Here is a 15,943-nt window from a genome sequence, read left to right on the forward strand (position 1 = left end):
CTCGAACACAGCACTACTCCTAAAAATTTTTTTGCTAACGTTAGCGTCAGCGTTCAATGTAACGCAGCTCAATGAGAAGCTAAGCTAACAGGCTAAGGCTAACCTTTACACGTGTTTCGTCGCCAAATTTACCCCCATTAGGAAAAAAAGGGTAATCAAATTAAATTATCTTTGGATAACATAACACAAGTGGTGATGGTACAAGAACAAAAAACAAACCAAACAAAAAACGTGACATCTGAATTAACGTTAACTAACCCGTTATACAACCCCCATAACGTGACAACTCCAGGAATTAGTCCGAACCCAGATGCTCATTGCTATAGCGACGGCGCCAGTTAGTAGCCGCCTCCGCCGACGGAGCAGTAGTAGCGTTGTTGTGTCGACGGCGCGGTCCGTTGAAAGGTAATTGGTGATTGATTTAAGTGTGGTATCTTTTCACCACCGGTTAGTAGCTAGCTAACAGTTTCTCGGTGGGGAAAACACGAACAATTTCGAGTGAAACCCACGTCAGTACAGGCCGACGACTGATGAAAAGCGATGATTTTTATTTCGCACCTTACCTCTCGAATGTTCTGCGGAGCTCGACTGTTACTCACGGCGCTTTTACTGGCGACGTCAAACCAACGGCTGGAAGTCACGCAGCCCCTTCCGGTGGCGCCATGGACTTCAAATTAAAAGTCCACTCTTATTTATTTATTTATTTATTTATTGACATGCACTCAGGGACGCCCCTCCCCTCGCCAGATTGGGGCCCCTAAAATGAATTGTATTCCCCCCCGGCCGACCTCACCCAATCCCAAATGTATAATAGTTACAAAATTATTGTATAACGATATACTATTTTATGTTTTAACAGACAGTTTCTACAGTCTTTTTGAGTAAAAAAAAAAAAAAAAGTTAGACGTGTAATTTAAATGAGTAGTATATAAGTATAACATTAGTAGTGTAACATATGTAGTATAACAACATTTTTTATTGCCAAGAGCAATGGGCTCTATGCACAGCTCCACCACTTCCTGAATTTAAGGCAGCTCCTTCATTTCCTGTCTTACCATTGTGATTACTCAGACACACCTGGATTAATCAGTTTGTCCAATAATGTAAGATAGGAAATGAAGGAGCTGCCTTAAATTCAGGAAGTAGTGGAGCTGTGCATAGAGCCCATAAAGGGCAACTTAACAACACAAGGAACTTGACGTGATGTCAGGTGCAGACCCTTTTTACAGTCTATGGTGCAGACACAAACGGTACAAAAAATAGTATAGATAAAATGGAAATTAAATTAAAATAAGATAAGATGAAATAAAGTAGAGTAATTAAAAAATATTCTAGTGCAAAAATATGCATAGGTATACTACAATTTAGGATTTATATACAGAAATGAACAAAATAACCCCAAAGCTATGGACAGTCACTCTGCACTACTACAACAATTTGCACGATAACTTATTTAGTATTTTGTATATGTCTTTATTCTATTCTTTTATATAGTAGGCTTTGTGAATTTATAGTATATGTGCATTTCTTTGCATATAGTGTATGTGTATCTCTTCCACTAGAATATTTTAAATCATTCTATTTTATTTTATTTTATTTAAATTCTTAATTCTATTTTTATCCCTCCCTTTAAACTATTTTTGGTACCTTTATGTTTGCACCTGACAAGTTCCTCCTGCTGTAAACTGACCTTTACTGCTCTTGGCAATAAAACAGTTCTGATTCTGATTCAGAAATCGAAAACTTTTACTTTTTATATTGACCACTTTTGTGTCCCGAATAAAGGCTATTACTATTTTTATAAGTATTCATAAGCTGACAATTTCGGGTTTGTTTGGTCCGTTTAGATTTGCAACAGTTTCTCCTCTAACTGTCGACGTGAAGTTTTACATCCTTTACTTTGAAAGGGTAACAGGAAGTATCATACCCAGCTTGACGCGCCGTGTGATTATCGCTCTTCTGATTGGCTGACGTCGTGACGCTGTACGTGCGTAGGCGCTTCCGCAACTTGACTCGCAGGAACGAAGCAAAATAGAAGATGGTGAGTATGAAAATGGCGAAAAAGGCCACGATTTTCCACATTTACAGTCCACGTTGTGAGGTTTTGACCCTCGGGTTGTCTTCCTAGACTCGTTGTGGACGCGAAAGGAGCGACAAAGCGTTTATTTAGCGCGTCAACACAGTTTAAATATGTTTTTTTTTTTAGAGAAGCTCCATTCCCGAGATGGATCAGCGGTCACATGACAGCTGAGCAGTTTAGTCCCCAAAAATCAGCTCAACAAGCTGCAAGTTACTATTTTTTAATTTGCACATTGGTCTCCCAGTTTGTCATGTTTTTGTATCACCCATCTGTGTTTTCTGTTTTATCAATATCTCGACATTTTGTGCACTTTTTTTTTACCGAGCAGTTAGCCACCAGGGGCTAACAGGCTAACAGCTACTCTGTGCAGCAATAATTTTGATTATCTCTAAATGTTTAACAACAAAAAACCTGGACATTAGATCGTTTCTGAGTGAATGCATATAGATAAAATAAGTTAGATTGCATTAGGAGCGCAGCTGCACACTGTTAATTCTCATTAGTCATTCATTCTCTGGTTAACATCTGAATTTCTATTCACAGACACAAGTTGTGGAGCAGAGCTGCAATTTGAAACCTTATTTTCATTATTAATTTATCTACCAATGACTTTCTCCATTAAAAGATTTGTAGTTTGGATCCCACACCTTCACATATCTTTAATGTTTCACCTCAAACTCCAAAATATTCAGCAATGTAAACATGTAAAACTGAAAATTATGTCACAGGAGAAGATGGGAGCAGCACATTTTTGCCATTTTATTTTTTAAATTGTATCTTTCTAATCAAATGTTAAAATTGCTGCTGATTAATTTGTCTGCCAATTGACTAATCATTTCAGCTTTAACTACAACAATGTTTATGTCCAGTTTAAACTTGCAGCATTGGTTGACTGTAACTAAATACCAGTCCGCTCTGCAGTGGATTTGCTTCCCCACATGATTTTGCATTTGCTCAGTCACAGTGAGTCAGGTGACCAAGAAGAACAGAAATTATGTTTTTTTTTTTTGCTTTTTTTTGCTTTATCATTACCACTAACCATCATCCACCATTAACAGTTAATTCAAACCACATTGTCGTTCGTTTAACTTTTCTTTATTGTTTTTGAATGATTAATATCTGTCTTTTACTTAATCCATTCACTTTTTAATTTCTAATTTCAGTTTTTCCCTCTTGTCCCAACTCTTTCTTTCTTGTCTTTCTTTTGTTTATTTGTGTATGTTTTCCCCAATCTTTGATCATGCCTCGTGTCATTCTCTCCACGCACACCCTGCCTTCCTCCCTGTCTCACCCACTCCCCTCCTCCTCCCTCCTCCTCCCTCCCTCTTCCTTGCGTGTCTCCAATCAACCAGGCTGGTCACCGGGTAAGTGCCCTCTGCTCTGTGTTGGGTCCTTTTAGTTTTTTTTAATTTTTCTCCTCGCTTTTCCGCCTGCTGCTACCAACACTAACATGGGATTTGGGATTTTTCACACAGCTGTGGAAGTTTCTTGCTGTTTCTGCTTCGTCTCACAGCATAAAACCAGCCGCTGTAGGTGCACCGAGAGGCTGCCATGCTTCAGTTTACACCTCTTCTCTCCCAAACTTTCTCATAACTCACTTAGCCAAGCAAACACAGATGTAAGACGCAAAGGGAAGTTCCTTTATTAGATTTTAATAACTTATTATGAGCTTATCATGACAGGTAGAGTTGGAGTTTTATTCTTCCACAGATGTTTGTGAATTAAAATGATTGTTTTTCTTTATTCCAAATCAAACATGTCTAAAGATTTCCAGATGCAAATTTGAAAACAAAAGGCCAGAATTACACCAGCACCTATTAGCATTTATTTTGCAACAAGAAACTGAATACGTTTTACTAAAATGTAGTCACTCAGTCATTATGAACTTATGTTTGGAGTTTTATTCGTTAAGATGTTTGATGAATTAAAATGATTGTTTTTCCTTACTAGAGGTTTTCAGATGCTTAAAAAAAGACCAGAACTAGACCATCAATACTAAAACCAATTATCATTTATTTAGCAACAAAAAACTGAATATGTTTTACTAAAATGTAGTCACTTAGTCCAAAGTGTTGACAGCGCATGAGTATGAAGTGATTCCCATAATCGCTGGCGTTGACCTTTTGTCCCTCGCTCACAGTTCCTGGTTTGTCTCTGTTTTGCACCAGAGTTTCAGCTAAATCTGATATTTGGTGAACGATGGGACTTAAAAACCAAAAAATGTTGTTTTGTTTTTGTTCCTCACCAGAGTAGTATAATCACTACAACTACCACTAATATTGTTTTTGTGAGTTTTACGGTTATTTCTGGGTTTTATATTCATGATGAGACCCTCAGGTTTGTTGTTGGTGTTTGTTTCTTTCTTTTTTTTGACTCCTTGTATCTGTTATTGAGTGTCTGAAGTCCAACTCTCCATATCTGTCCACTGATTATCAGTTAAATAAGAAAAAAAGTTAGAATTCAGACAATCAATTGAGCTTTTTTTACTTACAAACATCGCTTGTTTCTCCACTGAACTGAATGAATCTGGAGAAAGTTGTTATGCGGGTGCAGTAACACAAAACTGGAAACTGTTTGGATTGTTTTGAAGAAACTAAAATTACAAATTAATAATAAAAAAAACTAACAGAGGGAAACAGCACTGCAAAAACTCAAAATCTTACCAAGATTTGTCTTATTTCCAGTCAAAACAAATCTCATTCTACTTAAAATAAGACTCATCACATTAAAAAGTAGCTTGTTTTTAGACACTTTTTCCTTCTTTCAAGCAGATTTTCACTTGAAATAATCTGATTGTGGAGCAAGTTTTTCTTTCTTATTACAAGCACAAAAAAAACTTGCTTTCACTGGCAGATTTTTCTACGTATTTCAAGCGAAAATGTGTTTGAAACAAGTGAAAATGATCTAAAAACAAGTAAATTTTTAGGTGATGAGTCTTATTTTAAGTGTAAAGGGATGAGTTTTGACTAGAAATTAGACATTTTGACAAGAAATAAGACAAATATTCTTGGAAAGATTTTGAGTTTTTGCAGTGAGTGGTTCTGGTGGAGTGTGTGAGCAGCGGCGTCCTGCAGCGGCTCTGTCCTCGGCCCACTTCTTCTCTCAATGTCTGACGACTTCATCAGCTGGTAACTAACCTAAAAGTGTGTGTGTGTGTGTTTATCTGTGTGTGTGTGTGTGTGTGTGATCAGTTGGTCCTGGTGTTAGGTGACCTGCACATCCCCCACCGGTGCAACACGCTGCCCGCCAAGTTCAAGAAGCTGCTGGTGCCGGGGAAGATCCAGCACATCCTCTGCACGGGAAACCTCTGCACCAAGGAGAGCTATGACTACCTGAAGACGCTCGCCGGGGACGTCCACATCGTCCGAGGAGACTTCGATGAGGTCTGTGTGTGTGTGTGTGTTTGTAGACACAGTTGACAAATATTATACATTAAAAAAACACTGAGATCAGATTTGTATACGTAAGAAGTGTATGGCAATTACTCTCTGGTGACATATTGGGTGATTTTATGATAAGAATCGTGTTAATTTGAAATACTGATCTCACTGACAACAATCGTACAGCCAGAATATTCACATTTAAAGGTCCAGTGTGTGAAATGGGGGTAAAACCGTGATATCCAGCGTTCAGATTCTAGTTTGGAGCGACAAAATAACTTGTTTACCAGGACTGGGAGTATTTCAGGAGCATGGAGCGATGAGGTGAAGATCTAAACCATGTAACAATATATCTGCTGTTTCCTTCTCCTCCTACTTCTTTTGTTGGTTTATTTATGAATGGGAAACTCTTGAAACGTGCTCTCTGACTGGCTGGATTTTCCGTTTGAGCTGCCGTACAAACATGGCGGTGCAAGATGGCGACACTCTCTAAAGCAAGACCCTGTGTATATATATAAAAGAAGAATTATAAGGCTACGAAAACCAAACAGATTTTCGATTTTCTTCTCTCAAAAATTGATTTCCGATTACGATTTTTTTGTGAAATGACAAACTATTTTGTGTGCTGTTTGTGTCTTTTTAAATGGACCTAGAGTCTAATTAAAAAAAAAAGAATAATCTATCTATCTATCTATCTATCTATCTATCTATCTATCTATCTATCTATCTATCTATCTATCTATCTATCTATCTATCTATCTATCTATCTTAAAACGTGACGTCAACTGACTGCCTTCCACTGATTGGCCAGAGTGTATAGTCACCGAAAGAGTCCCAAGCGCGACGTCCGACACGAGAATCAAACCCGCTAATTGTAAAAACACACCGACAGACTGTTGTTATTCTGTCACCTGAGTTAAATGTCTGCTGTGTGGAAAACCACGCCGTGGTCCGTAATCGAGACGACGCGGCCGTAGCCGCTGTTATAGACGACCAAGCCCCCGCTGAAGAACTCAGCTGTAGAAGACCTAATCCTCGGTAGCCGCTGTGATATGACGGTCGAGTCGAGCCGAGCCGAGGAGAGCTGTAACTGTGTAGTGGAAAAGGGCCGCCCTAACACTTATATGAATATATTCATGGGTAGTATATTCAGATTTTGCGAATAAACCCAGCCAATTATTACACACTGGACCTTTAAAAGACGTCGCTATGACTCTTAGAAACGTCTTGACCAAAGCAGAAACAAAACCAGGATCAAGATGTGATGTGAGACGGCTGAAAGTAAAGTAGCTGCACAGTGTTTTGAATTTGACAGCAGCAGCAGCAGTTTTGGTCACAGTCTTACATCCAGCTGCTTTAACGTTTCCTGACTCATGGGCTGCAGACAAAGAGGAAGTTCGTCCCTTTTATATAACAATTAGTTAAATACAGAAGAGGCTCTCAGGAGAAAGCAGCGTGTAACACCGACACCGTGGCTGCAACATGAATATTTCAGTAGCTGACTGTACAACACGGTGCAGTTGCTTTAGATTCAGTCGGTAGAAACAGACAAAGACTTTAAAGCCATAATAATTTATGCAGCTGAATATTTAATTGCAGCGAGGACGGGACTAAAGACTAATTGCACGTGTGTAATGAATTTGTAATTACTCCCTCCTCGCAAATCCAGTTCTTGAATATATATGTATATATATCCCACAGCTGATTCACTGTCTCATGTTAAACCTGACGAGCACAGAGGCTGCAGCTTAACGTTATTATTTATCTCAATTAATTGATGATTAATTTTGTTGTTAAAGGGATAGTTCAACATTTTGGCACATTGGCCCATTGCCATAATCCCTATAGTCATAGCAGTACAGTAGGTTTGTTAACTTTAATTGTCGGTGCAAGCTGTTTTTAGAACGGCGGAGCAGAGCCGTGAGCTGCTCAGAGCTACGCTACGGAGGCTCATGGGATTTTTTGGTTTCCCTCATCAAACTCATCAAATACACAATCCAACAACTCCAAAACGCTCTGGTGGACAAGTTGTGACTTGCACATTCACCACACTATGAGATAATAACACAACGTTACCACACAGAGTTGTTTTAGAGGGAAATACAGAGACTGCTTGATGAAAAACTGTCCCTGAAGGCAACGTGCATAAGCGGTTTTGCATGAATTTACCTCTAAATAACTAATCTGAGACAGAGTCAAGACCAAGACCAAACTAATGCAAGGCTGTTTCCAAGACCATTACTGTCATAATCATTATTCCTCCTCAGCTAAAAATAAAAGATGATTTTATATAAAATCTAAACCATTTTTAATTGAAACAAAGTTTGGATTGAACAGAAGCTTTTTTCCAGACGTTTTTTATGGTTACACAAGCATATTTTACTTTTGTAGAATTATTTGAATTATCTTGAAGTTATTGAATTACATCACATAAACCAAAGAGAGAGAGTGACAGAGAAACATTTGTGGTTTGAAAAAAAGATATCGATGCAGCTGTGGTCTTGACTGGTCTTGATAAGAAATCCCGAGACCGAGACAAGACCTTGAAAAAGACGGCTAACACTAGACTTAACTGATCATTACATTTCCACTGAGCATAGCACAGTTTTCAGTTGTAGGTCATTAAAGGGATAGTTCAACATTTATCCAGATTCTCCTCTCACCATAATCCCTATAGTCATAGCAATAGGTTCATCACCTTTAATTATCGGTGCATGTTGTTTTGAGATCGGTGGGGCAGAGATGCGAGCTGCTCAACTAACTCAACGGAGGTGCACTGTACTTTTGCTTTTCCCTCATCAAACTCATCAAATACACAATCCAACAACTCCAAAACGCTCTGGTGGACAAGTTGTGACCTGCACATTCACCACGCTATGAGACCATAATGCAACATTAGGAGACAGAGTTGTTTTAGAGGCAAATGCAGACACGGCTGCTGGGCAGAGTGATAGTTCGCAAGTAGAACTGAGTATTTGCGTGTCGTAATGTTACATAAATATACATTATTAGCAGGTCTGTTGTGAATAAACCCTCTCTTCTCCTTCCCTCTCTTCCTCTCAGAACCTGAACTACCCGGAGCAGAAGGTGGTGACGGTCGGTCAGTTTAAGATCGGTCTGATCCACGGCCACCAGGTGATCCCGTGGGGCGACATGGCGAGCCTGGCGCTGCTGCAGAGACAGCTGGACGTCGACATCCTCATCTCCGGCCACACGCACAAGTTCGAGGCGTTCGAGAACGAAAACAAGTTCTACATCAACCCCGGCTCTGCCACGGGAGCCTACAGCGCACTGGAAAGGTGGGACGACCCGGAGGGCAGCGATAAAAGCTCTGTTTGCTTCTTTTTTATTTTCTTTTTTTTAAAGGAATAGTTCACCAAAAAATGAAACTCTGTCATTATTGACTCACCCTCATGCTGATGAATACTCTGGAGTAGTTTTTTATTCCTCAAAGTGCATCTGGAGACCCGGGAGGCCGGTTCGTAGTCCAACGAAAACTTTATATGAGAGTACCCTATTACTCTCATATAAAGATTTCGTTGGACTACAACACAAAAACGTCCATGAATTTCATTTTTTGGCGAACTATTCCTTTAAATTTTTATATGTTTCTATGACAAAAATAACAAAACCTAACAACAGCACAGAACAATATAAATGAAACGTCACAGCCAGGCACTTGACAAACTCTAGAATAATACGATATATTCTGCACAGTACTAGTTATTTTGTACAGCTTGTATCATATGGAAAGCAAATAACATTTTTATATCCTTTCAAATAGAACTTAAGTGACGCAAAGAAGCGAAAGTCAGGGGCGGAGAACATGAATGACCTTCCTCATTCATCAAAAACATTGTCCATCTTTTCCATCTTGCACAATACAAGTCTTTTTTATCAGTCTGAGTAGAAAGGTCGAGTCTTTCCATCTCGTTAATGTCTTCTGTCTATGATTTCTAGCCAGCTGGTGACCGTAGGTGGACGTGTCCGTCTGTCTGTGACCGTTTACGAGTGATTGCTTTTTGTTTTTGTTTTTTTGCTGCTACGCCACGGTCAATATTTCCAGACGGTTTCTGTCATTTCCTGTTGTCCCTAGCGATGAATCTCTGAGATAAATAAAGGGGTTGTGAAGTTCAGAGGATAATTCTCATGATATTTTCCCCAAAATGGCCGTAACCTTGGACAGCTCCAACAAATCTGCTTGGTGGTTCTGTTTGGTTCTTTTATCCCAGGATTTGACTTTAATGGACGATCTAACACTCAACTATTCACTTTTTTGACAAGTTTTAATTCAATTTTTGATAACCATTTAATTTAATTTTCCATTACGTGATAATAGCCAAGAAATAACAAGTAATTGCGTCATAATGTCTAGAAATAGCCTAGAAATAACGGGACAATTTCATGGTAATTGTCAAGAAATATCGCCTAGAAATAACGATTGATTGCGTAGAAATAGTCCAGAAGTATTGGTCAATTGCAAGAAGACTTGGTGGAGAAACATTCTGGCCTTTCCCAAAAACTTCAAAGCATGAAAAGCATGTGTAATCTTTAGCCTTTATGAAAAATATGACATTATTATGAAATTGAAGGTTATTTCAGGGATGCAAACAGCGCGCCGAAAAGCGAAACTCGCTTTTTTCATGACCAATTAGGTGACTTGTGTGAATCGTTCAGATCCGAAGAGTTTTTGTTTTTGAGGGGGGGTCTCAGCGTCTCAGCGTCTCAGCTGGGGTCAGTAAAATGTTTTTCTAACAGGCTGACGGTGACAATCACGTGAAACTGAGGCGAACTCATTCATGGTTGTCTCTGATTATACTGATAACAGTCTACCTCCAATGTAGACGCGGTGCGTATCCGCGTGCAGTCGGTGCGACGGCGACGCCGTTTCCCCCCCCCCCCCCCCCCGTGCATGTCCGTTGCTGTGTCAGGCAGGTGTTTCCCACGGAGCTCTGCCCCGTTTCAGAGGTGAAGGAGAGACGTCGCCTCCGCGATGTAGAATGTGTTCAGTTAAAGTGAAACTAACACATTATATATATATAGACCTATATGTCCATAACACACTGAATGAAACATCCCATGTCTTTATTTATTCATTTTATTTTAATAGTAATAATTATGACTAACATTCAGTGAAGACCTAAAATTCAGTATCTCCAAAATTGAAACATTGCAAAGGATTTTTTAAAAGTATTTTTAATATAGAAATGTTGGCCTTCTGAAAACTATGTCCATCTATATGCACTCAATACTTGGTTGGGGTTGAACTACTGGAAATTGACTTTTCCATGATATTGTAATGTAGCCTAATCATTTGTTAATGGTGAGATTTGTGAGATTGGTGAAATTTGTTGAATTATTGTGTTCAAGTCTTAAATAATTTTAGACAGGTCTTAAATTTTCTTATGCCCCTAAAAAAAAAATAGATCACAACCTGCGATTGGTCAAAAACTACAAATCCCACAATTCTCTGCCTCAACAATAACAGTAGTTAGTGTAAGTGAGGGAGAGTGGAGCTGTAGGTGAAAAGAGGAAACAACGCCACGCCTGGTCCTGTTCTATGTTGTTCGTTCACACCGTCACCGTTTATTCGTTACGTCCGCGGTGTAAAAGGCCGTAACGCAAAGACGCGATTAGGCGCGAGACGCAATTAGGCGCGAGACGCGGTATACGCGACTTTTTTTTTTTGCGACGCAATACACCCGATTCTTTTATGGCGACGGGACCTTCGCGTCTTCGTCCTTAAAAAGGAACGCTTTTTTTTCGCGCGAGCTTTTACGCGCGACCAAACGCGAGATACGCGAATTATCGCTCCTTCTGACTCGTGTCAAAAAAAAATTCACGAGCCGCCACAACTTCTTTTTTTTTTTTCAAAGGAGGTTCAACTGGACTTAGTTATTTGTCTAGGAAGACGTTTCACCTTCATCCAAGAGGCTTCATCAGTTCATGTAGCATCTGACCAGGCTGGGACTGGTCCAACTATCTGGTGTGGAGACTCAGTATAAGTGCAGTTGCTTTCGATTTAACCTCCTTTGAAATACTATGACCTGGACAAATGAGAATATGCACAGGCCTACAACAACATTTCTGCTCTCGTCAACCATGGTCGAGGTCACAACGCTGCGCTGTAGCTGCTCTGGGTTAACCCGATAACGTGACGCACAGTATACTGTTATGAGACACATTATGCATCCCAACTGTCTTTTTTTTAGAGGATTTCTTTTTTTACCAAGAGAGTAATGTGTCAGCGGGGCAGAGCTGCAGCTGCTGTGCTGTGATGGACCTGATCAGACTGGTGGTGGTCCACAGTGAATCAGTCTGGATCCTCCACCTTCACCAAAGCCCCCGCAAATAATACATCGACAAGAAGTTAAATGGCAAGTTGCATCTTTTCGTCGGTTTATTATTTGCGGATTTTTTTTTATAGCCTATATAACGTCACTGCAACATGCGGCTGTCAGTGCTGGTCGGTGTTGTGTCTATAAATTGTGAAATAACTTTTCCTCGATAGAAATATGAGACGTGGTCGACAGGTTTCATTCATCCATGTTTTGGCAGACAATACAAATAACCAATGATAATGAGATTTCCACCGCGCCGAACCAATCATGTGGCTGGAATAGAGCCAGTCAACAGTAACACGTGCATTTGTTTGGGTTGCTGCAGATGTGCACATCAGCTGACACCGCCGGTAAAAGAGAGAGAGAGAATGAGTGTTGTCTCGGAAAAAAAACAGTAAAGGAGAACTTGGACAAGTGACTGAAAAGACGCGTGGTGCGTAATGGGGACACCAGGCAGCTGGAGCGGACCGTGGTCACGGTGCGGCCGCTCTGCTGCTCACCTGTGCAACACATAACAGCCGCTTCAAGGAGACTAGCGGACTTTTATTTTTTTTTTAATAGCCTCTTCATTCATCTTGGGCGGGGGGGGGGGCGGTGCGCCGTCTTATAATGTTACAGAAAACCCTGCATTATGTTTTTTACAACTCGTGTTCCTACACTATTTCAAGAAACTTGTTTTCTGTTTAAAAGGCACAATTCACCCATCTTTTAACCGGGTAGTTACGTCTCCAGTGTGTCGAGCGGGCGAGCGCACAGCTGATGTGCTTCCACTCCAACAGACGCACGGATTCAGTGTGGACAGAGAGCGTCAGATGTGACGCGATTGTCGGACGCTCGCTCGCGTCGCCTCCAGTTAGGACACGGTGTGAGCAGCCACATCCACTGCGCTCTGGATCAGCTGATCGGTGCTCAGGTGACGTTAGATCTTCACTTTTTTAAACTCATACAAAGTGCAGCCAAACAGCAGGCTGAAGAGAGAGGACCAGCAGCAGCAGCAGCAGCAGCTCTGACAGCTCCTCTGTGGCGCTGCAGAGTCAGACAGGCTGCAGGTGAGCTGGCGTGAGAGCAGAGTGCCTTCTTTCTTTTTTTTTCTTTTTTTTTTGCAGCCTTTGTTACAGGTGATAGGCTACATGTCCATGTGCATGTGCATGAGAACTGATCTTGAATCGAATAGACACCCAAATACTCACATCCTTCAGTCCAGGCTTTTGAAAAGAGAGTAGCCTATAAAATCAGCTTCATGTAGCAGTTTACTTTAAAATGGTTCAAACATATTGCTGCTGAATAAATCTGAAATATGTGATGTGCATTTTTGGGGGGGAAATATGGCTTCTGATATAATAGTCGTAGACATCATCATCATCATTCAACTTTTTCACATGGTCTGGTGTTAATAAAGCAAACAAAAAATCGCAAAAAGAAAATCAAGAATCGGTTGAATCGAAAATCGATTTTGAATCGAATCGTGACCCTAAAAGTCGGAATCGAATCGAATCGTGAGCCACCCAAAGATTCACATCCCTAGTACAGAGACCTGCCACAGTGTCATGGTGCATTAATATAAACTTCAACCTCAGAGCTGTCTGTCCTCAGACTGTCCTGACTGTCCCTGAACATATAGGCCTATATGTCCATTACACACTGAATGGGATGTTAAATCCCATGTCTTTATTTCTTCAGTTTATTTTAATAGTAATAATTATGACTAACATTCAGTGAAGACCTAAAAATCAGTATCTCCAAAATTGAAATATTGCAATGGTTTTTATTTTTTTAAAGCATTTTTAATATAGAAATGTTGGCCTTCTGAAAACTGTCCATCTATATGCACTCAATACTTGGTTGGGGTTGAACTACTGGAAATTGACTTTTCTGTGATATTGTTAATGGTTGTCCTGACCCGTTTGCATCCCTGTTATTTCTAGGCTGTTTCTAGACATTACAACGCAATTAATTGTTATTTCTTGTCAATTTCTTCACATTACTATGCAATTAACGGCCTGTAAATTAAAGGATTACACAATTTTCCTTTTGTTTTTTGATTTGATCAACAGTTTAAAACCCAGAATATTCAATCTAACTATAATATTAAGAATGTTTATTACCAAAAACATGTATTATTATGCTTCATTGTGGCTATAAGACTGAACATCAGTAGGAAAAGGCCACACCTGAAGTCCTAGCTGGCGTTTAACTGAATTGTATTACTAGACTTGTAGCACAATTGTTCTTATTATTATATTAGATCTAAACTTAGATTTTATGTAGTATCTCCATTTATTTATATATTTTTTATTTTATTCTATTCCATTTACTTATTTTATCTTATCATATCTGTGTATATATTTGTGTAAATGTCTCTCTGTTTTTATTATTTTCATGTAGCACTTTGATCTGCTTCCTGTACAAAAAAGGTTTGATTGATTGATTGACACCTGTCCTCTCTCTCTCTTTCTCTCCTTACAGCAACATCATCCCCTCTTTTGTATTAATGGACATCCAGGCGTCCACGGTGGTGACGTACGTTTACCAGCTGATCGGAGACGACGTGAAAGTGGAGAGGATCGAGTACAAGAAATCTTAAGGGACGTACAGTAAGGGCGAAGAGGAAGAAGAAGAGGAGGATGAAGAGGAAGAAGAGGAGGAGGAGGAGGAGGAGAGTTGGGTTAACGTGACTCAGTTTATCATTTCATTCCTTTCCACCAGCATCTCCCTCCCTCCTCTCTCCTACAGTCACCTCATTGTTAATCCTGTAACAAACTGCTGAGTAACGTAACTCTAAACGACGACCTGTGTATTATATTGTTTATATGTCATCAGCGTTTTTGGTTAAAAACTGTAGAGAACGCAAAAAAAACGTCTCATGTGTTTGTTATCAAAAAAAAAATGTATTTGGTGCCATTTTCTGTTTGTCTTCTTTTTTTTAAATTTTACTTTTCACCTCCATCATGACCTGCACATGTAATCAACATGACTTTAGCTTCTTTTAGTCAAAACCTGATTCAGTTTTTCCCACAATAAAGATATAATTTCACTCCATCTCTTCGTTTTGTCTTGATTTATAACCACAGCAACAATAACACACAAGGTTATTATATTATAAACACTTATAATATTACACAACCAATGATTTACAGTGCTGTTTTGTTGTGTGTATCATAACCGATCACTCCTTACCACAGTGGAAAAAAACAATATGAGAGAAATACTAATACAAGAAGAAGATAATTTGCTTAATAATAAATATTACACACATTAGGTTAATTAAAATATTGAATACGTTTTCTAAACTTCTTTACAGTGCATGAATACAGAGGAACGAAACTGCAGTTTGTGTAAAAGGCTGAAATAAGAGCTGATAAATGACATCATCTTAAAGGTACATTACACAAACAAAGCTGCAGAGTTTAGTTGTGGTGAGATGATGACGGAGGTTTTATTAAAGTCTCCTGAGACTCAGGTCATCGACTTCCTGAAATCCAGACAGATTTGAAGCAGGAAGTTGAAACTGAAAGAAAGAAAATCTTCAAATGATATTAGTTCATTAAATAGCACATTGATGTAGTTTATATTTAGTGTAATGTGATTTTTATAATAATAAACTTTATTTATAGAGCACTTATCAAACAGACGTACAAAGTGCTTAAAATAGAAGGTTAGGATAAGAGTTCAAACAATAAAATGAAATCCAGCAGGAAATAATATAACAACAGAGGATCAAATCATAGAGAGAAACTGAAACTGGCAGAGCTCACAACAAGTAGTTGATATTAAATTTGCTTATTATGTTAATTTAAATAATTGGTAAGTTTTCTAAACTTCTTTCCAGTGCATGAATACAGAGAAGCGAAACTGCAGTTTGTGTAAAAGGCTAAAATAAAAGCTGATATTTTATCTGATAAGTGACATCATCTTAAAGGTACATTACACAAACAAAGCTGCAGAGTTTAGTTGTGGTGAGATGATGACGGAGGTTTTATTAAAGTCTCCAGAGACTCAGGTCATCGACTTCCTGAAATCCAGACAGATTTGAAGCAGGAAGTTGAAACTGAAAGAAAGAAAATCTTCAGATGATAAAAAAAATGTATATTAGTTCATTGATGTACTTTATATTTAGTGTAATAATAATAATAAACTTTATT

General features: G+C 39.1%; 1 protein-coding gene across 1 annotated transcript; it reads left to right on the top strand.

Moving 5' to 3' along the window:
- The first annotated feature begins 1,997 nt into the window (after window positions 1-1,997).
- Window positions 1,998-14,830, top strand: vps29 (VPS29 retromer complex component). The gene is made up of 4 exons (XM_083998939.1): window positions 1,998-2,041; window positions 5,272-5,463; window positions 8,524-8,759; window positions 14,268-14,830. The coding sequence occupies exons 1-4, from the start codon at window positions 2,039-2,041 to the stop codon at window positions 14,383-14,385; spliced, it is 549 nt and encodes a 182-aa protein (XP_083855065.1). The 5' UTR covers window positions 1,998-2,038; the 3' UTR covers window positions 14,386-14,830.
- The last annotated feature ends 1,113 nt before the right edge of the window (window positions 14,831-15,943 follow it).

The sequence above is a fragment of the Trachurus trachurus genome (genome assembly GCF_905171665.1).
Source record: "Trachurus trachurus genome assembly, chromosome: 22".
Taxonomy (NCBI): Eukaryota; Metazoa; Chordata; class Actinopteri; order Carangiformes; family Carangidae; genus Trachurus; species Trachurus trachurus.

What these genes read in the sequence shown, in the direction of transcription:
- vps29 (XM_083998939.1), top strand. An exon ending in TCCGAGGAGACTTCGATGAG is followed by an intron (nt 5,464 to 8,523) that starts GTCTGTGTGTGT and finishes TCTTCCTCTCAG; the next exon opens with AACCTGAACTACCCGGAGCA. An exon ending in GCCTACAGCGCACTGGAAAG is followed by an intron (nt 8,760 to 14,267) that starts GTGGGACGACCC and finishes CTCTCCTTACAG; the next exon opens with CAACATCATCCCCTCTTTTG.